Source organism: Manis javanica, chromosome 8, assembly GCF_040802235.1.
Source record: "Manis javanica isolate MJ-LG chromosome 8, MJ_LKY, whole genome shotgun sequence".
In the NCBI taxonomy this organism is placed as follows: Eukaryota; Metazoa; Chordata; class Mammalia; order Pholidota; family Manidae; genus Manis; species Manis javanica.
Genome location: NC_133163.1, coordinates 27,298,784 through 27,322,859, shown reverse-complemented (window position 1 = coordinate 27,322,859; position 24,076 = coordinate 27,298,784). Strand labels below are relative to the sequence as shown.

The 24,076-nt window shown below is 51.9% G+C and overlaps 1 protein-coding gene across 2 annotated transcripts; it reads left to right on the top strand.

Moving 5' to 3' along the window:
• On the top strand, positions 1-18,381 carry VSX2 (visual system homeobox 2). Of its 2 annotated transcripts, none has more exons than XM_017656763.3 (5): positions 1-454; positions 1,733-1,817; positions 5,477-5,600; positions 15,398-15,578; positions 16,399-18,381. In XM_017656763.3, exons 1-5 carry the CDS (start codon positions 85-87, stop codon positions 16,722-16,724), a joined length of 1,086 nt encoding a protein of 361 aa, XP_017512252.1. In that variant the 5' UTR covers positions 1-84; the 3' UTR covers positions 16,725-18,381. The 2 variants fall into 2 exon arrangements, with proteins under 2 accessions (XP_017512252.1, XP_036872796.1); XM_037016901.2 differs by having other exon boundaries at positions 16,342-18,381.
• The last annotated feature ends 5,695 nt before the right edge of the window (positions 18,382-24,076 follow it).

Here is a 24,076-nt window from a genome sequence, read left to right as displayed (position 1 = left end):
CCAACTTCTCGAAGCGGGGAGCCCGGCGGGGGGGTTAGGGGAAGCAAAAGACCTGCGGCCTCGGCCCCGCCGAAGAGCTGGGAGATGACGGGGAAAGCGGGGGAAGCGCTGAGCAAGCCCAAATCCGAGACAGTGGCCAAGAATACCTCGGGGGGCGCCCCGGCCAGGTGCACGGGGTTCGGCATCCAGGAGATCCTGGGTTTGAACAAGGAGCCCCCCAGCTCCCACCCGCGGGCTGCCCTCGACGGCCTGGGCCCTGGGCACTTGCTGGCTGCACGCTCCGTGCTCAGTCCCGCAGGAGTAGGCGGCATGGGACTACTGGGGCCTGGGGGGCTCCCAGGCTTCTATGCACAGCCCACCTTTCTGGAAGTGCTGTCCGACCCGCAGAGCGTCCACTTGCAGCCGCTGGGCAGAGCGTCGGGGCCGCTGGACACCAGCCAGACGGCCAGCTCGGGTAGGTGAGGGAGAGGCTGTGTGGCTGCCCGACTGGGGGGCTAGAGCCGGGAGCCCCATGTCGTCGGCCTTCGCTCGCACCGCAAGGCCGCCTACGGGCACAAAAGTTCGTCCCAGGCCGAGGGGCCGCAGCTCCTGCCTGTGCCCGGGGCCCGCTGGTTTCAGCGCCAGCGTTTCCGACCGGCGCTCCTATCTCCGGTGCCCGTGTGGGGCCCGGCTTGGCCGCGGCGCCCGGTTGGGGACCCACTGAAAACCTGCCTAGGTTGTCGGAGCCCGTGGTGAGGTGTGCGGGCCCGTGGGACGCGCTGGGGACCCCGAGCTGCGCCGCTCCACTGCGGTCGGGCCTCCTGGAGTATCCGCGCTCCTGGAGCCAGATTTCGTTCCGTGTGCGGGCGGCCCGGGAAGCGGGTGCCAGCTTCGCCCCCAGCCCTGGTGTCCAAAGTTGTCTATTCCTTCCTCCTTTTCTCCATTCCAAACCCCCCCGCGTTGGTCAGCCGAGGTTTATTTTTCACCCCACGAGCTTGGGCAAGCCGACCACCGCGGCGACTTCAGCGGCCGCAACCCGATCCCACCTAAACGCCCCAATATATCAGATCCCCGCGCCTAGCGGGCTCGGGGGCCCCTAGATGACCCCGCCGCGCCCTGCATGGGCTGCTTTTCCAGCCAAGCATCCCCTTCCGCTCGACCCTCCAGCTCTGAGGGCACTCGGCAATTCCCCCCGTTTTTCGTTATCGCTTTATTTATTTATTTTTATTTGGAAGAGCAACGAAAAGTGGCGCGTCACTATCTCTCCAGACTCGAGTGGGGGCGCATTGTGTAGGCACTGAAATAGGGGCTGTGTCCGGGGAGCCCCCAGCCCTTCCCGGCGCCCAGCTCCCTGCTCCCCGGCTCCGCTCCTAGGGGCCAACTTTCCGCCCGGGTCGCCGCGGTTGCAAGCGCCGGGCAGGACGCAGAGCCGGAGTATCGCCGGAGGTCCCTGCGACCACCGGAGGCTGCCTCACTCCCACGCCGTTCCTGTCCCAAGCGCATTGGGGCCTTAGCCTCTCTTACAACGAAATGTGTTCAGAATCTCTGGATTCGGGTGCCGGCGTAGGTAGAGCCAGCCGGGGCTTAGGGATGGGGTCGACCTCTAGGAGGGCTTCCCGGGGAGACAGAGCAGGCCCTCGCTGCTTTCGTAGGCCACCCGGGTAGGGCCCTCGCTGGCTTCGGGCTCCTGGAGTCCCCGGCGCTGCGCAGTGCGCCCCCAGTTCTGCCGCATGTGCCTCCGCCCGCTTTTCAGATTCTGAAGATGTTTCCTCCAGCGACCGAAAAATGTCCAAATCGGCTTTAAACCAGACCAAGAAACGGAAGAAGCGAAGACACAGGTAAGGCCCCTGCGGTGCTTTCTGTTACCTTTCTGTTACCTGTGTCCCCCGTTCGGGGTTCGGGTCGTTCGAGCCCTATTTTTGCCGACTCCTGATTCCAGGGCGGGGACACCGGGGGTTGTTTGGGGACATCCGCCAAGGACCCTAGCGTCCCCCCGCGCCGGGTGAAGGTGTTGAGCGGCTGCCGGGGAAGCGGCACTGCTCGGGCTTTCTCCTGCTGGAGACAGGCTCCAACCAGGGCCAAACAGGAGCCAGACGGGGCAGGAGGCCCGCAGTTGCGATCCCTGCCCCAGCGCATTCGGAGAGCCGCGCACTTCGCGGGGCGGGCAGATCGGGTCCCACCTCCTCTGCCCTCTGACCCCAGCCCCAATTCCTCTCCCGCGGTCCTTGTCCGTGGTGCCAAGCCCAGGACTCTGGGCTCCCACCGTCCCCCAAATTTTAAGTGTGATATCTGCATTGATGAAAAATTTTCGTTAGGCATCTGTTCTTTTGTGATCCTGAGATGGTCTCTTCCCTTCCGTAAGCCTCAGTTTCCTTGTCTGTAAAATGGGGGTGGGGAGGGAGTGTGTGGACCAGATAGCCCCACAAGCCCCAGCTAGAGTGCGGTGGGCTGTATTGAGGTACAGAATAAAGAGAGGGTTTTTAAAATGTGCCTTCAAATAGACATTAGTTGCACAAAGTTAAAATTGAGTAGGTGCCCAAAGGCATACGCTGAAAAGTAATTCCCAAACCCCAGACCCGCACTCCCTTTTGCTACGACACCGCTACCAGTTCCCCGTGTAAATTCATGAGGAGGTTCTTAAGGAAATAAAGCAGGAAGGACCAAGAATCGGCCCGACTTTCTCTGAGTGCTGCTCCCTGGGCCCTGCATCCCCAGGTCTCTCTCTGCCCCCTCAGTCCAGGTGCGGTGTCCTCAGCGTTCTGCTCACTGGCTCTAGGGACATGGGGGAGGCTCTCCCCACCGGGGCCCACTTAATCCCTTTCTTCCCAATTTGCTCTCAGCCCCTGTGCTCTCTTCCTCTGGGTGCTTTTCTCTTTCTTCCTTGACACTCGGAGGCTCCATTATTTACAACCACCATTTAAAACAGGCTCCTCCTGGCCTCTTAGGTCCCAGCAGGTCCAGTTCGAATGCTGGTGAACTTTGAGTTGGTTTCTTGGTGACCTCGGTTCCCATTCCCTTCAGCAGCTGTTTGTTTTGTTTTTAACGGAAACGTTGTTTTTAGTCCTGATCCCGGGTCATTTGTTACATTCATTCATCCAACGAATATTTATGAAAACACCTCTCATGCACCCATCTCCTGCTGGTCTCCGATGGGCAGTCCTGCCAGCTTCCCAGAGAAGGGACAGGGACCAGGACCTTGGAGGGAGGGCAGGTCACAGTCGGGCTGAACTGCTTCTGCGCCGGTGTGGGAATGGGGGAAGGGGTGCCCGTAGATAGGCGAGCCCAGGAAAAGCACCCCCAAAACCCTGGGTGACAGAGGAACAGTGCTTCTGCATCAGGGCATCTCCCGTGTGATGCTTGGATCTGGCTAGTGCATTGCCCAAAGTCCACGCTTAAGGTTCCTGACTCTCTGTCCTCACCTGACATCCACTCCTTGGGAAGTGGGAAGGAAGCCTTGGGAGCTTTGGAGGGCTCCCGGGGAGATAGGACAATTCTCCACCGGCTCCAGGTTTCTGGCTATTGCTGGTACAGGAAGGGGGCAGATTACTAGAGAGAAGAGAATGGCTATGAATTGCTGGTACAGTTTTTAATTAGTAAAAAAAAAAAATGTGTTTTTCTGAGCTTCTCTCATTTGGAAATTTCAGTTAAGAGCCCCTGGAATCTGGTGATGAGAACTGGGTGTCCCTTGGTCTCCCAGAAGCCGCTGGCTTAGCAGGGGTTGGAGAGGGGAAAGGGGAAGGAGCTGCAGCCTTGGGAGTCTCCCGTTAGCGCTTCTCTTTGCCCAGAAAGCTCCGGATATACAAAGGGAACCTAAAAGGTCTGAGGTTCTGAGTAAAGCCAGGAGCAGAGTTTGGGTCACAGCAATGCCGGTGGAGAGCCTGTCAGCATCAGCACCTGGGTTAGCTGTGGACCGGGAATGAGGGGAGTTTCAGGGATTTGAGGTTTCATTTTGTTTTTGAGTGAGAGCCCTTCCAAGCAGAGGCTGGCACTCGATTGGCCCGAAATGACCTATCATCATCTCTCCTCTTGGTTTGGGCCAGGCCACAACACCTGGGTGCCTCAGTTTCCCTAGTTATGAGAAGGACTTGTATGTTTTGATTGTTTATTTTGATGATCTGTTTGAGGGCCCTTCACTAAGTGGCAGGAGTGAAATAAAAAGCAACAGATATTCCAAATTCTGAAGATTAACTTTCTGTATAACATAAGCATTCCATCCTCCCCAAAAGACTGTGAGGAATGATTTAGAATCAAACCAGTGATTTTCTATGAAGAGCAGAATCCTTCTTCCTCACACATCCCCTGCATCTGCCCCAGATGTTAAAGCCGACACCAGCACTAGGAAAGTAGGAGGCTTACAACTGTACTTTTTCTTTGGGTTGGGTGAGGCTGAGGGAATCAGTGAGGGATTTTAAATCCCCATGCTGGTCCCAAGGTCCAAGTTCTGGGGCTCAAGCAAGGAATGTACCATTTTTACAAGTTGGGTTGGTGGAATCTGGCTGATATTGCCTGTTCGCTTGTTGATGAGGGTGCAAGATAAAGGTCGCTTGAAATTTGGTGAAATTAAGGTCTGAAAAGAGAAGAATTTGTGTCTGTAAATGCGCTTGTATGGTTTGTGCAAGTAAGGGGGTTCTATGAGCCTCCAAATATTGGAGGCAACATCTCATGTATTGGCATATTCATTTGCACGTCATCCTGTGGTGCAAGGAGGTGTTTTACCAGATTCTTAAAGCAGATTAGGACCCAAATAGGTCGGTGTGAACTGCTTTGTGGGGGAGGGGGGCAGCATGTAAGTAGGCTCTCTCAAGATCACTTGAATAGAACCCCCAGCATAGGGCACCCCTCCATGAGTGGCTGAGCCTGTGTGAGGGCTGGTTGGAAAGAGCACAGAAGGGGGGTGTTTCTAAGGGCACTCTAAGGAGTGGGTGGGTCTGGTGATGGCAGGGGAAGGGCAGGTGAGGAAGGCTGAGTACTGAGGTGGGCTGAAGGGGGGGAGATCCTTTCTCAGCTGTACAAACACTGGCAGTGCAGTTGAGTTTGACCTTCTGGTAAGCCTTTGAACTTTGAGGGCAATTTAAAACATCAACTACTGCCTGTGAGAGGAGCCCAGGAAATGGATCCCTGTGGGACTGAGGTTTTTATTTATCTGGTGAGCCTCTCTCTGTGCTTGGGAGGAGGAAGAAGGGCTTCTGAGGTTTTCTAAAATTTCTCTTAACACCCTTTCCCTCAAAGCACGTCCAGAAAGATTCACCGAAGGCTGAAATAATGCTCCTTCCCACTGCCAGAAGGGTAGTGGGCCCTCAGCCTAGAATGGAGAGTCCCAAGGGTTAAGCTTGAGGGTGTGTGTGAACATGTTGAGTCTGTGTGAGCTTGTGTCCCATTGTGCTGAGCCAGCCTGGGTTTGGGTCTGTCCACGAGGCATAGGGGAGGGAACCCTGTCCCCTCTGGGACAGTCCGTTTCAGTCTCAGGGTCCTGAGTGTCTGGTTTTGCTCCCCTCAGGACAATCTTTACCTCTTACCAGCTAGAGGAGTTGGAGAAGGCGTTCAATGAGGCCCACTACCCAGATGTCTATGCCCGGGAGATGCTGGCCATGAAAACGGAGCTGCCCGAAGACAGGATACAGGTGATGGAGCGCCGGGTCCCTGTCTCTCACACTTTCCCCACTCCCAGGGACACTGGCTGCCCCAGGCTCCCAGACACCCTTGACCTCACCTCACCCCCTGCTATGGGCCCATGCTTGCCTGGGGTGATGTCATCACGGAGACGTTGAAGCTGACAGGTATTTGCTGAACACCTTACCATGCGAGGTAGGCACTGTTGGGGCAAAAAGGACTTAGCAGATCTGTCCTGGTCCACTGTTCCAGACTGTAGGCTTCCTGAGGAGTGTGTCAAACAGACCCTCAGGGGGCTTGTGTGGGAGAAGGAATTCTGGGGGCTCCTGGGTTCTCAGCAGGTCTCTGTTGGGCAGATGTATCCTAGGTCCAGCTCAGTGTCCGCCCCAGGCCTCTCTGGGTGGCTGGCTGGGGGAGTGAGAGTGGGGAGAGCAGCTTCCAGCCCTGACCCTGGTCTGTTCCCCTTCGCTCCCCTCCCCTCCCTAGGAGGAAAAGGTTGCCCCCCTTCCTTCCTACCTGCTCCCCACTGCTCCCATGCATCTGAAGCACTTTCTTCCTCTCACAGCCAAACAGCTGGCCCTGCCCTGAGATCCCTCTCCTTACTTCTCCCTGGTCTGGTCTGGGGTGTGGCCAGGACAAGTGCCTCCACGTGTGGCTCACTAAGCCCTGCCTCTCTCCTGGAGGCCTACAGCCACTAGTCTGGCCTCGGATGCTCTCAGCTGGGGTGGGCCCAGGGACTCCTTTCATCAGCAACAGAATCTTCCTAAGTCCAGAAACACCCTCACTGGGCAGGAGGGGAACCACTCAATCAGTTCTCTGGGAGAAGATGAAATCTGATGGTTTTCCAGGCAGGGCTTCCATAAGGCCAAAGAAGGGAATAGGGTGGGAGAACACTACCAAAAGATTCGGATTTGCCTTGGCTGGATCACAACCTTAAAAAAAAGCCCCTCCCATCAAAGAATGGTCCAGAGTAGTTCACTGCTGAGGCTGAGAAATGGGGGCAGGGTGGAGGGTCCCTGCTTCCTGAAATCCCTTCCACTCTACATCTCCTCCCAGGCAAGATGTCCTGTGTCTCCAGGTGTCATGTGTGTTGGGGTGGGAGTGGGGCTACAGAAGGAACCAAATAGGTCGGTGACTTACTTTGCGCTCTCTCACTAGGGAACCAGGGAATTGGAAATGAGGCATGAGCTGCTTGTGCAGAAAAATCTTCCTCTCCCCTGGAAATCTATTTGGAATTTCAGACATTGGCTTTAGACACTGACACTAGCAATAAGCCCAATTATTCATAAGCAGATTATCTGTTTGGTGCATTATCCATGCTGGCCGGGATCCATGATCCCCGACACCCAATTGGGTTCCGTGGGGTAAGGCTGAGGGTAGATTCTGAATCATATGTGTGTATCTGTGTGCCAGGGCCCAATCCAGTTGCTGGGGTGGGGTGCAGGGCTGACTAATCCCCCTGTTGGGCCCCACGTTTGCACTATTGACCAGTAGGAAAGAAGAGCTTGTCTCTTGCTATAGGGTGTCCTAAAATCTGTTGGGCTGCAGTGGGGGTTGTGTTTGAAGGGATTGGGGTGGCTCTCCCTCAGCTGTAACTGCATGGCTGCAAATGCTCCCACAGGCGATGCCAGGCTTCTTTAAGTTGCCCAAGGGGTGTCCATAGGGTGTCTAGAACCACCAGAACCAGCAGGGAGGAAGAGACAGCTAACTGCTCTGGGACTGCCAAGACTGGCTATGGAATTTGTGGGTATGGGAGAATTGAGGCAAGAATCTCTCCAACTCTCTGCGTACCACATGGGGCTTTGGTTAAATGCACCCCCAGAAGGTGTTTATGGATTGTCAGACAGCCTGGCCCCCAAGTGTTTTGCCAAGCAGCCTGGGAAATGTTTAGTACATCATCAATGACAATCACAGCTATAATTCACAGAGCAGTTTCCACGTGCCAGGGGTTGAAAAGCAAGGAGGTGTAGTTGTTAGGGACACTGACTCCAGAGCTAGACATATCCTGGCTCTGCCATTTACCAGCTGAGTGACTGTGAACAAACCACTATACCTCCCAGAGCCTCTGATTCCTCACCTGGAAAATGGGTATGAGAGTGGCACCTCACCCTTATGCAGATGCAACAAGCCATTTGCAAAATGTGTTCTCAGCGCTGCCCTGATCTCATTAAATCCTGGTGACAGCCAGTGAGGTACAGACGATCAGCCTCCTTTTCTAACTAAGGAAAGTGAGGCACAGCAACTTGCCCACACCATGCAGCTAGTAAGTTGGAGACACAGGGCTGCAACCCAGATCTGCATGTAAAGCCCCCACATTCACCACCTGCCTCTTGGTTTGAAGCCTGTGCTTTGACTTGAAGCGGGGAAACAGAGATGATTTGAGGTCAGGTGTCGGCGGGTAGGGGGAAGCGGGGGGTGCTTTAAACCTTCTGTATAAAAGTAACCAATATTTATTGAGTACCATGCACTATTCTAGAAAAAACCCAAAAATTCACTCATAAAAATTACTTTTGAGTAGGTAAATTCATGAGTTCAAAAGGGTGAAACATGAATCTCCCTCCCCACAACCCACCAACAGCCCCCAGAGGTAACCAGTTTCCTTCCAGAGATAGTTTGTGTGTGTCCCCAGAGCATCCTCAGAACATCCACTGAGCTAGCTTATACTTCTATTCCCATTTTGCAGATGGGAACTTAAGGCACAGAGGCCAGCATTCAGACCCGACTCCTTTTAGACTCCAGAACACTTCCAGAACACTTCCGTGGCTACACTGCCCCCCCTTCCAGTCATTTCCTCTTAGTATGTTGATCTCAGTGGAAACAGTGCAGCTAAAGATGGAAAGCTGCTCCCTCCCCTCCCCCAGCTGTCAGTCAGAGGCTTTGTGTGTGTGTTGGAGGGGAGATGGGTAGTTATTAAAGAGTAGTTATTAAAGACTCCAAGTCTGAAGTTAGGCATTCTCAAAGTGGAATGGAAACGTTATTGGGCCAGATGTCAGGGCCCTGGAGCGGTTCTGGCTCTGACACCCAGCAGGCATGGCAGAGGCCAGGCCACCTCCCATCTCTTAGCTTCCTCACCTGTAAAAGAAAGAGGTGGGGTTCTTCCAAGGGAGGGGTCCCCCCAGGATCACCTCCCTCACTGGGAGCCTGGGCTGCCATTGGAATAGGGGAGCAGGATAGGTGTTTAACAGTCCCAGGTGGACAGCTACATACCCAAGTAAACCCCCGGGATGTGTCTGAGGTCTCCTGCCTAAAGTCTAACGAGAACCCAGTGTGGACATGAAAAGTCAGGCACATTTATTTCTAATCTCTGTTTCACTGCCAACAAGTTAAACCCTGAGCCTCAAATTGCTCATTTGTAAAATAATAATAATAATATTTTGCCCAAATGCTATTTTTAAAAAGTATTGTTATTATTGGCATTAGTAAGTACTTACCATTGTCCCAAATAGTAAGTGCTTTCTATGCCCTGTTTCACTAAATCCTCTAGATGATGAGTTAGATGCTCTTCTTATCCCCATTTTCTGGATGAGAGGTGAAGTAATAGGCTGGGATTCCAACCCAGAACTCATCTACTGTCACATGAGGGCCCATGAGGGGAACACAAATGCCTGTCTGTATAAACTGGAATCATCAGTGTGAAGGGCAGTGACGGTGGCCCAGCACCCACAGCAGCGGCCGATTTCCTCTGCCTTTCTGCTTTAAGAGTGAGCACTTACTTGCTCTGTGAGCATTTCTCCCAGTTGGGGCAAAGGGATACCGTGCATTATTGGGGAAAGAGATTCTGTGTCTCCATATCCAACTCGGACACACAGTCTTCTTTTGTGTGTCAAAAAATACTGGGATATGGTATTCTGAAGCCCCTGCCAGATGTCAGCCCTGGAGGAGAGGAATTCGGTTTCCAGACTGACTTTACTTCCTCTGCAGGAAATAGAATTCCTAGAATTGTAAGATCAGGGTATATACATATTCCCTTACGTGTTTACTATATTCTCCTCTGACAAAAGTTGTACTTATTAAAAATGCCTACATTTCATGGCTATGGATGTGGGCGTGCAGAGTGGACAGAACCACATCTCACACTCACTCTTAGCTTGGTGTGTATATATTGGGTTCTCTGACTAGCACTGTTCAATTCTGTCTCTCTTAAAGTGCCCCGCCCAAGGGAAGGGAATGAAGTTTTAGAGAATTATATTCCAGAAATTATAAGATAGTGCCTAAATGGGAAAGAGTTTCAGGGCGTCTCAGAATCACAGGGCAGCTTTCTAAAATGCCAGGCTCCCATCTGTGCCCAGCACTTCTGACTGAATTGGGCTGGTGCAGAGCCTTGGCATCTGTTTTTAAAGCTCTCCAGGTGATAGGGTGCTGCCAGTGCACAAACGCTGGGTCAGAGGCTCAGGAAAGGAGTTTCTGTGTTTTAAGTGGGTTAATATGAGTGGAAGAAAGTGGAGTTCTGTATGGCAGGGTAGGACGGAGAATGAGATGACCTGGCGTGTGTGGGCCCATGTTGCCTGGGCTGCTGGGAAACATGGACAAAGCTGCTCCCTAGTGGACATCAGTGGCTGTAACCAGACTAAGCTTTGATCCTGAACATGGGACTGGAAGGGGAGAAATACGGTGTCAGAAGTGCTGAGTGGGTGTGCAGCACTTTAGTATTAAGTCACTAAATTACACCAGCAATGAGCCCAAATTAATCACCTTCCATCCAGAGGAGAGGAGAGGTGCTGGGTGAGAGTGATGGAAACTGCCACATGGCAGACAGAGCCAGGCCTGATGGCATGAGGCAAGATTGGAGGGAAGGCCCTGGGGAGGCATATGACCAGAATGTGCAGAGAACATCCATCACACAAAGTGTCTTCTCTAGGGGGACAATCCTGGGAGGACCGCAGAGGGTCTCCTGGGAGACCTTTGACAGAAGGAGCCCCGGGCATACTATCTCATGGGAATACAAGGATGGGAGCTTGCAGGACAGGAGCTCTGTGCTGGCAAAAGAAGTCATGGGCAAAGCTGCGCATGCTGGTTGCCCACATAGAGAGAGAAAGAGCTGATGGCCTGCTTCATGTGTGCCTAGGAGCAGGAGGGCACCCACGTGGCGAGAAGCCCTTCCCTGGCCAACATCCAACCTTGGAGGCACAAGCTCTGGGGACCATCTCTGTCAGCTGTGGAGGCACCTGCCAGGCTAGCTATTGACAGCCAGAGGCATCCTACCTGGGTTTTTTGAGCCCTGCCAGGGCACCATCTCTGAGAGGAAATACACCAGGAAACCCAGACTCCTACCCAAACTGGAAGATCCTCCCAACTCTCCTTTGCCTGGGACTCCAAACCCGGTGACCCTTGCTGTCACTTTGGGTCCCTTCTCAGGTTCTTGGAGCCCTGAAGTGTAAGGCAGGGCAATGGTCCCCACTGTAGCCGTGGTGCAGGTTCTCCTGAAGCGCTCTGGACCCACTTTCCATGGGACAGGAACAGTATCTTCTAGAAAGTGGGCAGCCAGGAAAGTGAGTGAGAGGATTGAAGGAATATTCTGGGCTTGCCAGAACCAAGAGATCAAGTAAGAAAAATGGTCTAAATGCTGAGAAGGAATCTCAAAGTCGGGAGATGGGAGGACCTGGATTTATGTGGAAAATATTATTGAACATTTGCTGGAAAGCAAAGCTTCATCTTCTTGCACATTTATCCACAGAATTCATCCAGCATTAAGCGTTTTTTAGTTCTCACTATGTGCCAGGCATTTCCCGTGCACTATTTTATTTAATTTTCACAACAAACATTCAAGGAGATGGTGGCACAGGGCAAATGAGAAGCTGAAAGCTAAAAAGGTTTAAAAATGCACCCAAGGTCACAAAGACAATAGGAGGCAGAACAGAGATCTCCAACCTAGGTCTTCCGGCTCCTGACCACAGCCGATTTGCAGGGAGTCCTGGGCACTGGACGGGTGTTCTCTTGCATTTGAGCCCCACATCAGAAATGTGAGGAGACCTGCAGTGGCATCTCTTTGGCTCTCTGGATCTGAGAGGGGAAACTAGAGGCTATCTGTATTAAGATCTTACAGCCTGAAGGTTGGTTCTGTCCCTTTGCCCTTCTCCTGGAGTTGTTGTTACTGTTAGTCAGTCCAGCCTTGCTAAAGGACAAGTGGAGGAGGCCAAAGAGGCAGGAAATGCTGTTGATTAACCTGCCTTCTGGGCAGATTCCCACTAGTTTTCTGTGTCTCCACTGAAATAATAATAAGCATTTACTGAACAACTTCTGCATCACAAGCACTGATTTGGGGAACTCGCAATTACTTCATTAATCTTGAAAACAACCCCCAAAAGTAGGTATTATTTTGTTTGAGGAGTTCTGAGACAGAAAGAAGGCAAGCAACTTGCTCAAGATCACACAGCAATTTTAGTCACAGCTGGGAATTCTAGTTCAGGACCAGATGACTTCACTGCTTCTTAAAAACTTCAGAGTTCTGTACAATTGCCGGTTGCTTCCAGGAAGGGAAAGAGAAAGGCAATAGGAAGAGTGGTTAGGGTTAATTCTAATCCCTTGTCCACTACCCTCCAAGGCACCATTGCCACAGCTTCCCTGCCAACTGTCCTAAAAGGAAATTGTTTTGGCTGTCCAAGATTCATTCCTCCATAAACTGGGGCAGCATCTGGTCTTTGCAGAGAGCCAGGCATTCCAGGAGCCCATAACTGAGGGTCTGGATGACTCCTGGTTTGAGCGACCAGCTGGCACCAACTCCCCTGGGAGTGTCTGTGGGCAAAATCTGATCTGAAAACCAGTTATTCATTTGCCCAAATTAGGATACCCAGGAAAATGGTTCTGTTCACAGGCCCCAGTGATGATATGAGTCTTAAGTCTACACACCTTTATGCTCCAATAAAGAAGCTATTTCCATGTGGAAGCACTGCTCACTGCACCCCTACCTAGCACCAATGCTCATGGGATCTGGAGGAAGCCAGGGCAATGCCCCTTCCCACGCATCCACACTGGGGCAGGTGGGGGCATCTCTGCCTTCATATATTCCACAATCCCTTCTCCAGAATCCCTAAATCCAAACCATTGTAAAAGTAGACAGTTCTTCTCTAAGTTTATCATCAAAATTCAGTGGTGGCAAAAACTGGACCCAACCTTAAGGTCTTTATTTATCCCTCTCAGTGTGAGTATGTATGTTCTGCTGCAGAAATCAAAACTGATGAGTTGATTATGGTGTGGCCACTACTGCAGGGTGTCGTGTAACTTGTGACGTATACATCACAAATTCTTTCTAAAATCCAAAAATCTGGAGCCTGGCTCCACAGGTTCCAGTTAAGAGGTTGTGCCCTTGTTTTATAATGCACTGCATTCAAGCAGGAAGGTCACTGACCAGGAAGCAGATGGCTTACTTCGATTCATAAAGAAAGCCTCTGTGGTCAGACTTGGTGCCTTGGCATTCCATCTGCAATGGGTGGGTTCATTCTTTGCTGTCTTCTCTGAGAGGTGGATGAATCCAGAAGTCACTTAAACTTTTATGTGGATTAGTCCATTTAGATTCTTCCTCTGTGGGAGGAGGCAGCTTGAGATAAGTAGGTACTTGTAGAGGGTGACCAAGTGCTAATGGGAAGGAGGATGGGACCCGACAGAGGCTTCAGACAAACCACTGGATAGGGCAGACAGCGGGGCAGAGAGCCTTCAGGACAAGCAGGCAGTGCTGGGGAGAGATCTAAACAGCACAGAGCCAGGTCAGGACCATGGCCAAGTCAGCACGGGCTCGCACTGCTCACTTCTCCCAGCCCTTTTGTGCACAGAGCACAGCCATCTAGTGGCCTTCAAATTATATAAACCTCTTCTTTGGCAGGGGTCACTCACGGCGGTCTGGATACAGTCTACGGGGAGGCCTTGCACATTGGCTCCGCAGCGCTCCAGGAGGGCTCGCGCAGTAACAGCAGGTGCCAGACCCGGTGGTGGCAAAAATGTGGGTCGGTGGAGGCGGCGCCACCCAGGGTGGAACCAGAGATAGTTTTCTAAAGACGCTGGCCAGTGTGCGGCCGCCTTTCTCCCATTTTTTAGAGGCTGCCGGTTATTTACAAATGAAATTCTGAAACAGTTACACAATTTGGGTCAACTTAAATGTGTGCGTGGACCGTGCGTCTTTCCGCAGCCTCCCAGAGCGCGTTTGTGCCCGCGGGGCTCTCCGGCGACCTTGCGGGTGCGAGGCGGCCGCCGGGACGCCCCCTGCTGGACGCGGCCGGGAGCGCTCAGCCTCAGGCTCCGGTTGCCTGGGCCTCCCGGACGCTCACAGCGCCACGCGGCGGAGGCGGCGGGAACAGCTGCGACGCGGGGACACGGAGCCCCGCCGATCCTCAACAGCGGCCGCGGCAGCAACGGGTTAAGCTGTCAGCGGCGCGATGTTAAACAGGTGTCAAAGGCGCCCCATATATCTGCAGATTGAAATCAAATTCTTTGCCGTATAAAAAGATAAATTACCCAGGCGCTGCCGCGCGTCCCACTCATCACGCCAGCGCCAGACGGCAAGCAATTTTTTTTTTTAATGTGCTAACGACCTAATCAAGCAATCAAGTCGGAGAAGATTGCAGAGTGACCCGGGCAGCCATCTGCCGGCGAGCCCCGCATTCATTTCCCGCGCCCCGGTGCGGGGCGGGGGCCTGGGAGGGAGCTGCCGGGGGAAGAGGGGGAAAAATCCTAAACAAATTAACACCCAATTTTCCCCGTCTAATTAGTTAAATGAGAAGTGTTTGGGGTCGCCCGGGGAGGGGGAGCGGCTCGAGGCGCGGCTCGCGCTGCCTCCCCAGCATTAATTAGTGCGGGTCAATGCCGCGGCTCCCGAGAGAGCAGCCGCTTTAATTTCCCGTGATATTTCAGTGCCTGAGGCCCATCGATTCAAACAGAAATTAACTTATTTTTCAATCAGCCCAGAGCTGCCCCTGGGGGTGACTCTTCTTTTGCCGCCTCCTGAATAGAGCTGGAGCAATTTTTCATCAAAAGCTGAAACCTCAGCCGCCGAGGGCGGGGGAGGGGACCCAGAGGGACGGGGGCGGGTGGGGGGGAGAACCCGGCGAGGGAATGGAAATCGCAGAGGAAACGAATAGATTTTCCGGAACCCGCCTCTGTGCTCCCCTCCCTCCCCACTCCGAGGGGCGCCTTGGGCATCTCGTCGCCCTGGGCATCAGGGCCCGGAGGGGCTGCGAAGGGACGCGAGGGGGCCTGCCTGGGGGTCCTTCCGGCAACCACCAGTTTCCCGTGGGCTCTTCCCTGTTTGAGGGACAGTGCGGCTGCCTCTGGCTCTGGTCAGTTGCTGGAAGTCCCAGGAGAGCTGCTTTGGGAGACTGAGAAATTGCCCCCTCCCCCGAGCATGGCAGGAACGTGGGATCTCCTCCAAGACCGCTCCCAGGGTATCCCAAGCTCATTCAGACCCTGCCCCAGTCAGCTTCTGGGTCAGAGGAACATTCTGGAGTGTACCCTGCGGCAGGCTCCTAGGTCTCCACCACTACTTGCTCCTCACACCAGGAGAATTTTGTTATAATTTCCTAAGGGATGGTGTCTCTAGCCCATCAGCCTAGAATTGCTTCGATTAGAAAAAGACCCATTTTTCCCATTGTATCACTTGGTGTCCTCGTGCTGGACACCCCTGAGCCTGGAGGAACCCCGAGGATACCACGTGGTGGGTGAGCTTAAGTAAGGATAACCTGCTGCAAACCTGCAGTCACAAGGGGACGGAGCCCCTGGCACTCAAAGGGGTGGGGACCTTAGCAAAAGGCAGCCAGGGGAGTTAGGACCTGGCCCTGAGGCCCTCAGAGTATGCCCCTGACCCGGTGGTTGGCCCTTGCAGGTCTGGTTCCAGAATCGCAGAGCCAAGTGGAGGAAGCGGGAGAAGTGCTGGGGCCGGAGCAGCGTCATGGCGGAGTACGGGCTTTACGGGGCCATGGTGCGGCATTCCATCCCCCTGCCCGAGTCCATCCTCAAGTCCGCCAAGGATGGCATCATGGACTCCTGTGCCCCATGGCTGCTGGGTAAGAGCCCGCACTCCCTGGGGCCCTGCCCTTGTGGTGAGGAGAGCGGGCTCCCCTTTAGAGGCGGGCACAGAGCTCTGGAGCCGGAGACCTGGCCACAACAGCCTGGCAGGAGAGATGCTCTTCAGAGCAGACCTCCCAGTCTCCCTTGGGGGGCTCAAAGGGCAGGCTGGGCCCAGGACTTGGTGTCTCTGCTTTGCACCCACCTGCTAGGTGCCTAGGACTCTCATTCTGAATGGGTCCCTGACTGTGGGTTCTTTTGTCCTGTGAGAAGGGTGGCTGTTGCCCTAGGGTCTATACCCTCATCTTGGCTGTAGGTGGGATTGTGGTGAATCAAACTGCCTCCCTTGGGGGTTGAGGGGACCTCCCCCCCTTAGGTTCCTTTGGCCTCCATTTTGGTTTATCAAAGATCTTCCTCCTTTTAACTCTACCTGCCATCAGGGCCTATGTCTTAATAGCAGCACCAACTTATCTTGGGGTTCAAAGATCAGGAATCCCAGGAGGAAGAGATGGGGGACAAGTGCTGTGCTTGGGAAGGGACAGAACCGCCTGCCCCTGGGACCAGATGTCCAGGAACTTGGCTTGGAGAAGCCCTCTGTAGTCCCAGTGCCTAGCTGCTGGCCTGCAGCCCCATCCTCCGGCCATCCTCCCACCTCCCTGGCCCAACCCCCGGGACTCGCGCGACTTTGGTGTGTGAAGTGTGTGAAGTAAGGCTTTCTGCTTGTCCTTAATTCTGGCCTCTCTCTATCTTTGCTGTTTTCAGTTCAAGATGGCTTTCCCAGGCGCTTTTCTAAACCCGAATACCAACAATTCTTTTTAGGGATGCACAAAAAGTCGCTGGAGGCAGCAGCGGAGTCGGGGAGGAAGCCGGAGGTGGAGCGCCAGGCCCTGCCCAAGCTGGACAAGATGGAGCAAGAGGAGCGGGGCACCGATGCTCCAGCGGCCATGTCCCAGGAGGAACTGAGGGAGAACAGCATAGCGGCGCTCCGAGCCAGAGCTCAGGAGCACAGCACCAAAGTGCTGGGGACTGTGTCCGGGCCTGACAGCCTAGCCCGGAATGCTGAGGAGCCAGAGGAGGAAGAAGCCATGGATGAAGACAGGCCAAGGGAGAAGCTGAGTCCACTGCAGCTGGAGGACATGGCTTAAGTCAGGGGAGCACAGACCCTGGAACCCCAGGACTCTCCTCTCCTTGGGTCCTGTGGTGCTGGGAGGTGTTCTCTGAGGCAGGGCCCAGGCCTGGCTTCTGCCAGCCTCTCCTGCCCACAGGCCCTCCATGGCCCCCAGGTGATTTCAGGCACAACTCAGTTCTAGCCAAGGCTTTGGGTCATACTGAGACACCCCCTACCTACTTTTGACCATTCTAGCATCCTCTTCCTCATTCCAACAGCCCTGCCTCAGAAGCCTTCTTGCCGCTTAAACCACCCTCTCAAGCCACTTTCACTCAGTCCCTTGGTGGCTCTCACTCTCCAAATCCACCCCTTACTGTCTGTTCTTTTGCTTGAAAGAGCCTCCTTCCCAGCTCTACAGCCCCTGCGGATTCTGCTCCACCTAGGCCTAAAGGCCACTGCAGCAATCGCATTGCCTGATGGGCACTGAGGATCGACACTCCAGTGCCAATGTCCTGTGTACCCCAGTCCTCAGCAAAACTGCCCTGCAACCAGTTCCCTCACGAGGGCCTGGGCCTGGGAGTCCGCTGCCGTGTAGATGTACTGTCCTGTGGGTGCAGGACCAATGTCTGCTCCTCCCCATCAATGTGGCACAGATTCCAGATTAAACTCAGAAAGTCTCTGCCTGGACCCCTCAGCCACCCTCTGTCTCATGCCCCTCATGGTTACCCTCAGGAGCCTGCTCCCTGCATACCCGGCCTGCCCCACCAGAGGCACCTTGCACAAATGCCGTGGCTCTGCCCGGCTCAGGAGGCCAAACCCTTACTCAGGGCCCTTGGGCCTTGTGTTCTGAAGCATCCTAAACCCCCGATACACTTCCTGTGCCCCCGACTTGCTGTGCAAGGCACCCTTCCCCTAGAACTTCTCACAAATTACTGGTTTGCATGTGCCCTGCCTTAGAGCAACTCAATCCAGCTATAAAAATAAACACACAGAAAGCCACAGATCTTAACTTCATCAGGTGGTCCCTGGGAGGCCAAGCCTGGAGTGGGCCTGGGACTAGAAATAGTCATCATCAAGGGCTGGTTACAAGAAGTAGATGAGAAGAGGCTCAAAAGAGAGCAAGGCAGGAGCCAGTGTCAGACCCAGACTAGGAAACAGCACACACACCTGCATGCCAGGTATTTGCCAGGTGTCTGCCATGGTGCACGTCCGCTAGAATAAAACACAGTGACCATGTTGGAATAGGGTACCAGGGGCTCCTTCCTGTCTGCTGATGGGAGGGCCTGTCAGTACTGATGGCCTCTCTGCAGCTGCCCTTTCCACCCCAGGCCAGGCACCTGTCCTCCTCATCCCATGACATCTTCCTCTCCCATCTCACCTACCTTTGCAGGGAATATCTCAGAAAAGAAAGGCCTGAGATAGTGAGTTGGGATTTTAATTCCATATCAAAAGTTGATTTCTTCTTCACTCAGTTCATGAAACTTCCCCCTGCAGGTTCTTGTCTGTGTCCCCTGTTGTTTAGAAGTGTTAGACTGTAGCCCCTGCTGTGTAAATTATGTATATAGAGTGAGAAGAAAGAAACTTGATATGGAGGTGTTTGAAATATGGAGCTGTAATAACTTCTAGGTACTCTAAATCTGTGATTTCTCTGCCATTCTCTGTAAAGATACCAGTAAGAATAAAATTGAGGTAAAAACAGCAGGAGGGGGACCCAGGAGTGCTCTGTGGGTAAGGATGGTGTGTGTGTGTATAATAACTAAGTCATTAAGTTGTTTTTAGTCAAAATTACTAGGTTCCTCTTTTAAAATTACTCCAACCATAGAGTAATGACAACAGATACAGGGCCTTTCTCCACAAGCTGACACTGCCTTTCAATGACATTTGTCATTGATATGTGACCCTCCTCTATTGCAGACACAACCAAAATAACCCAGCCATTAAGCCCCTAAGTTATTACCAATGACTCCCTTCCTGCTCCCTGCACAACAGATGCCATTTACCTTTTCCTCTGGTTCTTAATGACAACAAACCCTATGTCCTTCCCACCTCAGAGGAAACCCACAGGCCCCCTTGACCACCAAGAGTGCTGACTCCCTTCCTTAGGTGTACACACACGCACTCTAATATCTTACCTACAACCCAGACATGTTGCCACCAGCACCAACGCAAAGTATCGCGGTATCTGGCACTGAGGGTCAGAACCTATGCTAAGTCCCTGTGAGAGAGAAGGGGTGTGAGCAGGAGAAGCAGCGGGAGGAAGACCGCATGAAATTGCCTGCAGACAGCTGCGACCCACTGAGTTGATGACGCGTTGGATGGAATTACAAAATGAGAGAGCGGAAAGAGCAGACTAGATGAGGTTGTATTTGAGCTTTTGGCTCAAGAAATCTCATGATTGCTTCAAATCGACTCCTACGTGGAACTCCCTCTCAGAAGAGACGTTTCTGGCAGCTCGTCATCAAAGAAGAATGATAGGTGGTATAATCCTCCTAGATCTTGGGGGCATATGTGGGAAATCCCTGACTTCTCGTGGTGAAGGGGAAGATCCAAATACGTGGCGTCCTGGCTTCAAGTCCTGCTCCCCCAGGCCTTCCCAGAGCACGGCCCGTCTCTACGGGCCCCGCCCTGCCCACCTGCAGCACTCCGGGAAATGCCCTGCCATTCATCCTTCAAGCCCCCTCCTCCCTGGAGCCTTCCCAACCCTCCAGGAATTATAACCTCTGCTGTCTCCCAGCACTTGGAATGTTCCTCCATTATGGCATTTTATGCATTATGTTGTAATTTTTTATTTACAATTCTATTTTCTCCACAAGACTGATTTCTTCAAGAGTAGGGAATGGAACTTATTCATTTTTCTCCCCATCAAAGGCTCTGACACTCAAACCATTGTTAATGAATGAATGGGTGAATGAATGAATTTTCTTCCTCTAACTTATCCATTTATTCAAAAATTCTTTAACATTTATTGAGCATCTACTGTGACCAGGCAGTGGGACAAGGCCCTGGGGATATAGTGGTGGTCAAAAGAGTCCTATTTAAAGGGAAAGATAGAATTCAAGAAATGACACAAATAAAATACAAAACTGTAAATGCCTAAGACCTTGAGGCTTAGATAAAAGACCATGAAAGCCTATCTGTGGGACTTAGGTCAGAGTGTTCAACCACTGAGCCTCTCTTGCCAGTCTTGTAAATCGGAGTAACAAAGTCTGCCCCTCCAGTCTCAGAGCCTTTCAAGAAGGCAGCAAGGACCCTGCCAAAGGTGCCACATGGGCACAAGGGAAGGGTGGCCACACCAATGGGGCCTCAAGCCCAGGGAGGGACCTTTGTAGGTGCCCCACCCTCAGTGAGATCTGGGTGTACAGCTGGGATACTCAGAGGCTTGAGAGATGATGATCACCCCAGGCATTAACCCTGGGAAGAGGCACTCCACTGTTCTCTGCAGAGGGACTTGCAAAGAAGCTTATGGGCAATCAAGGCAGGGAGAGGCTGGGCGGAGGCAAGGGGAAGAAACCAGACAGGAAAGGAAGGGCCCGGACAGCCAGGGCCAGAACAAAGAGAAACCCTGCTCTGGTGCCCACTGCACCCCAGGAGGGACCTCTCCCCACAAATCCCAGAACTTGGAAGAGAGCTTTGTCTGGGTTTTGCAGGCCCAACAGGTTGCTGATAGATAACTGTATGCACCAAGAAGAGCAAGACAGTGATAAAAGGGCAGGAGGGCCTAATGTATGAGGGCTGCTTGGAGCTGCCCAGCAGGCCTGGCAGCAACAGATGAGGAATTGGCTGGCTCCCAGAGAGTGTTTCCTGGGAGTGGGCGTGACAGTGGAGAGCTTCTGAGGCTCAGGGCTGTGGCCTGCAAGAAAGGGGGGCCATGATCTGAGGAATCCCTGGGACTGGCCACCAGCCTCCTCTGTCTCCTGCCCCCAGGCTCACTGGGGCCTTTGGCATCTTCCTTTAGACCCACCAGAGCTGAGGTGCCCTCTGCTCTCAGACTGCCCTCAGGGTGTGGAGGTGTGGCAGCCTGGCCAGCAAGTGTAGCCAAGGCATGTAGAGTGTGGGATGTTAACTCCTGGGGATCAGGTAAGGGGTGTGGAAACTCCATAATCTTTACAGTTTTCCTGTCAGTCTGCTTTAAACAATAAAATTTATTTTATTATTAAAAAAGCAGTTTGCTTTCTGGAAGGAAAACAACAGATGGCTTCTTGTGGTTTGAACCAGTGCCAGGGCTGCCCCTTTCTCTGCCTCTTAGCCCAGGGCTCAGTTTATTGATGTCCCAGTTCAAGGCTTCCAGGAACCCAAGACCCACCCTCTGGGTAGCTGAATCTGCATCAAGAGCCATCAGCCTCCACTGGTTTTGTCTCTGGTGTCTTAACTCAGGCAGCAATGAAGTCTCAGCTTAGTCACAGCTGAGAAAACTCAGCAGAGATTTGTTGCATTAATTCTCATTCAGATTAGCCCCTCCCAATGCTAACTATTCTCAATGGTGGTTGCCCTCCTCCCCTTCCCAATTTACCTCTGAGCCAGAGGCTCCTCCGATTTACCTCCACAGTTCTGTTTCCAATATGGACTTCAGGGAGTGATGAGGTGGCTTGTGTTGAGCCACAGAATGGCACAGGTTGTCCTATGTGCCCTCTAAGCTGATACTCATTCCCAGCACTGCTTGGTGCTCAAGAGGCCAGAGAAATGATAGGCTGACTAGGGTGACCATGGTGGGCTCAGAGGTGAGCAGGAAGAAGAAAGTTCACCCATTTATTTCCTCTACACAACCCCAGTGAGGGTAGACCTGCCCAGAAGTAGAAACAAAGGATTAAAAGCCAAATCCAGGCTCAGCAGACAAAGAGCTTTGCAGTTGAGATAATGACCCAGGCACTGATGGGTACATTTACAAACAAGAAGATACTGACAGGTGCTGAGCTGAATGGCAACAGATACAGGAGAATGCTCAGAGAACCAGCATATCCTCTGGCAGGAGTGCCTCATCCTCTCCCTGCACATTTGTCTTCCACAGTCCCCTATGATTCAGAGGCAGGCCACCTGAGGTTCCCTGGCAGGAGGAGCAAGTGCCCAGGGAGGGAGGCCAGAGTAGCACAAAAGGTGGGATGGACTGAACCACGCAGACAGCCCTCCATGTCCATGGTGACAATCCTTGGTGAGAAGACAGCAACCTGAAAATGGAAGAACATCAAGGTGGATCCTGGAGACCTATGCTTAAGTGCAGACTATTCTCTTGACTACCCCAGTATCGGTACACCCACTTGCATAACAACATCTCACCGGGATGCAGTGAAGAGCCAATGACATGATGAGACGGTGTGCACTCAACTGTATTTCTTCTTGGCTCAGTTTTATTAAGTTTTTACCTTTCTGTAAAAAATTTTCCCACCTTTTTTTTAAGGGGAGGAGGACTTTGGCTAACTTCTTGAGTTAAATGCCTACTGGTTCATTTTTTAATTAAAAAAAATTTTTAATTTTATCAAATGTACATCATAGTGGTTCAATGGTCCCCCTCTTCCCCTCTGCCCCCATCCACTCCCCTCCCCCTTGGTAACCACTACTCACTTCTCAGTGTCTATGAGTCTAATGCTGTTTTTTACTTGTTTTTTTTTAATTAATTAATTTTTAAAATTTTGTATCATTAATATACAAGTACATGAGCAACACTGTGGTTACTAGATTGACCCCATTATCAAGTCCCCACCACATGCCCCGTTAGTCACTGTCCATCAGCATAGTAAAATGCTATAGGGTCTTGTCTTCTCTGTGCTATAGTACATTCCCCGTGCACCCATCTACATTATGTGTGCTAATCATAATGCCCCTTATTCCCCTTCTCTCTCCCTTGCTTTGTTTTTATATTCCACAAATAAGTGAAATCATATGGCATTTGTCCTTTTCCACCTGGCTTACTTCACTAAGCATTATACCTGCTAGATCCATCCATGTTGTTGCAAATGACAGGATTTCTTTATTTTTTATGGCTGAATAATATTCTATTGTGTATATGAACCACATCTTCTTTATTCATTCATTGATTGATGGACACTTAGGTTGCTTCCATATCTTGGCTATTGCAAACAGTGCAGCGATAAGCATAGGGGTGCATATATCTTTTTGAATCAGGTATCTTGTTTTCTTTGGGTAAATTCCTAGAAGTGGAATTATCTGGGTCAAATGGTATTTCTATTTTCAGTTTTGTGAGGAACCTCCATACGGCTTTCCACAACAGTTGCACCAATCTGCAGTCCCACCAACACCACCAACAGTGTAGGAGTGTTCCTATTTCTCCACACCCTCACCAGCATTTGTTATTTCTTATCTTTTGGATAATGGCCATTCTAATTCATGTGATGTACTGGTTCATTTTTAATCTTTCTTCCTTATAATACAGACCCTTAAAATCATGCCTTTAGTTTTATAGTAACTGCATCCAAAAGACTTACTGTGTAGTTTTCATTCATTTTCAGTCTTAGAAATTTAATATATCCCTTTTTTTCCACTCCTGAATATGTTTTAAGTGTTTTAAAATTCCCAAGCATGTGTGATTTTTGTGGGGGAAGAGATACCTGTTATTGACTTCTATTTTATTATATTGTGATCAGAGATCATCATTTTCATCCTCTTGGTATATTTAAGAATAGGTTTAGATTAGTATGTGGTTAATTTTTTGTAAATGTTTGATGTGTGATTAAAGATAATATATTTTAATTCAAAAATAGAAGGAACAAGGTGGTGATGTGAGAAGTGAGGCAAACTGTCTCAACCCTCCTCCCAAAATCACATAAAACATGAAAATACAGCAAATGCAACTAATCTTGAAAAAGCAACCTGAAGACTTCAGAACAGACTGCCTACATCTGGGGAAGAGAAGACCTCACAGAAAGGGATAAAATGGAAAAGCTGTGATCTGGCGGGACCTAAACCCTCCCTCCAACTCCAGCCCACCGGAGGGGAGGAAGATGAACTGAGCAGGGAGGGAGTATAAGCACAGAACCATCAAACACCCAGTCCTGGAGATCTGCTCCCAGAGCACAAACCCACATTATATGGTGCTCTGGAGATTAGTAGGGTTGAAAAGCAAAGATGGGTGGAATACCTGGAGAGACTGAGATTCCAGGCTTGTGGAGAACAGGTACACGCAACCAAGCCCCCTGGGACAAAAGAAAGGTGGGAAGTTTGCAGGACTTTCTGCAGAGAGGGGGCACTAAAGGGGCAAAGATTACACAGAGCTCTCTGCTCAGGAGAAATGGCAGGTGGGCAAAATGCTCAGCACAGCAGGCTGGGAACTTAGGAGCTTCAGATGCTCCATCCCCCTAGCTGGTAATACAGCCCTGAGGCCTCCCACTGTAGTAGGCAGTCTGCTGCTCCTTCCTCCTGGCAGGCACCAGTCTCATT

Coding starts and splice junctions, on each gene's coding strand:
- VSX2 (XM_037016901.2), top strand. CDS start 85: ATGACGGGGAAAGCGGGGGAAGCGCTGAGCAAGCCCAAATCCGAGACA. Junction 455..1,732: donor CAGCCAGACGGCCAGCTCGG/GTAGGTGAGGGA, acceptor CCCGCTTTTCAG/ATTCTGAAGATGTTTCCTCC. Junction 15,579..16,341: donor CTGTGCCCCATGGCTGCTGG/GTAAGAGCCCGC, acceptor TGCTGTTTTCAG/TTCAAGATGGCTTTCCCAGG.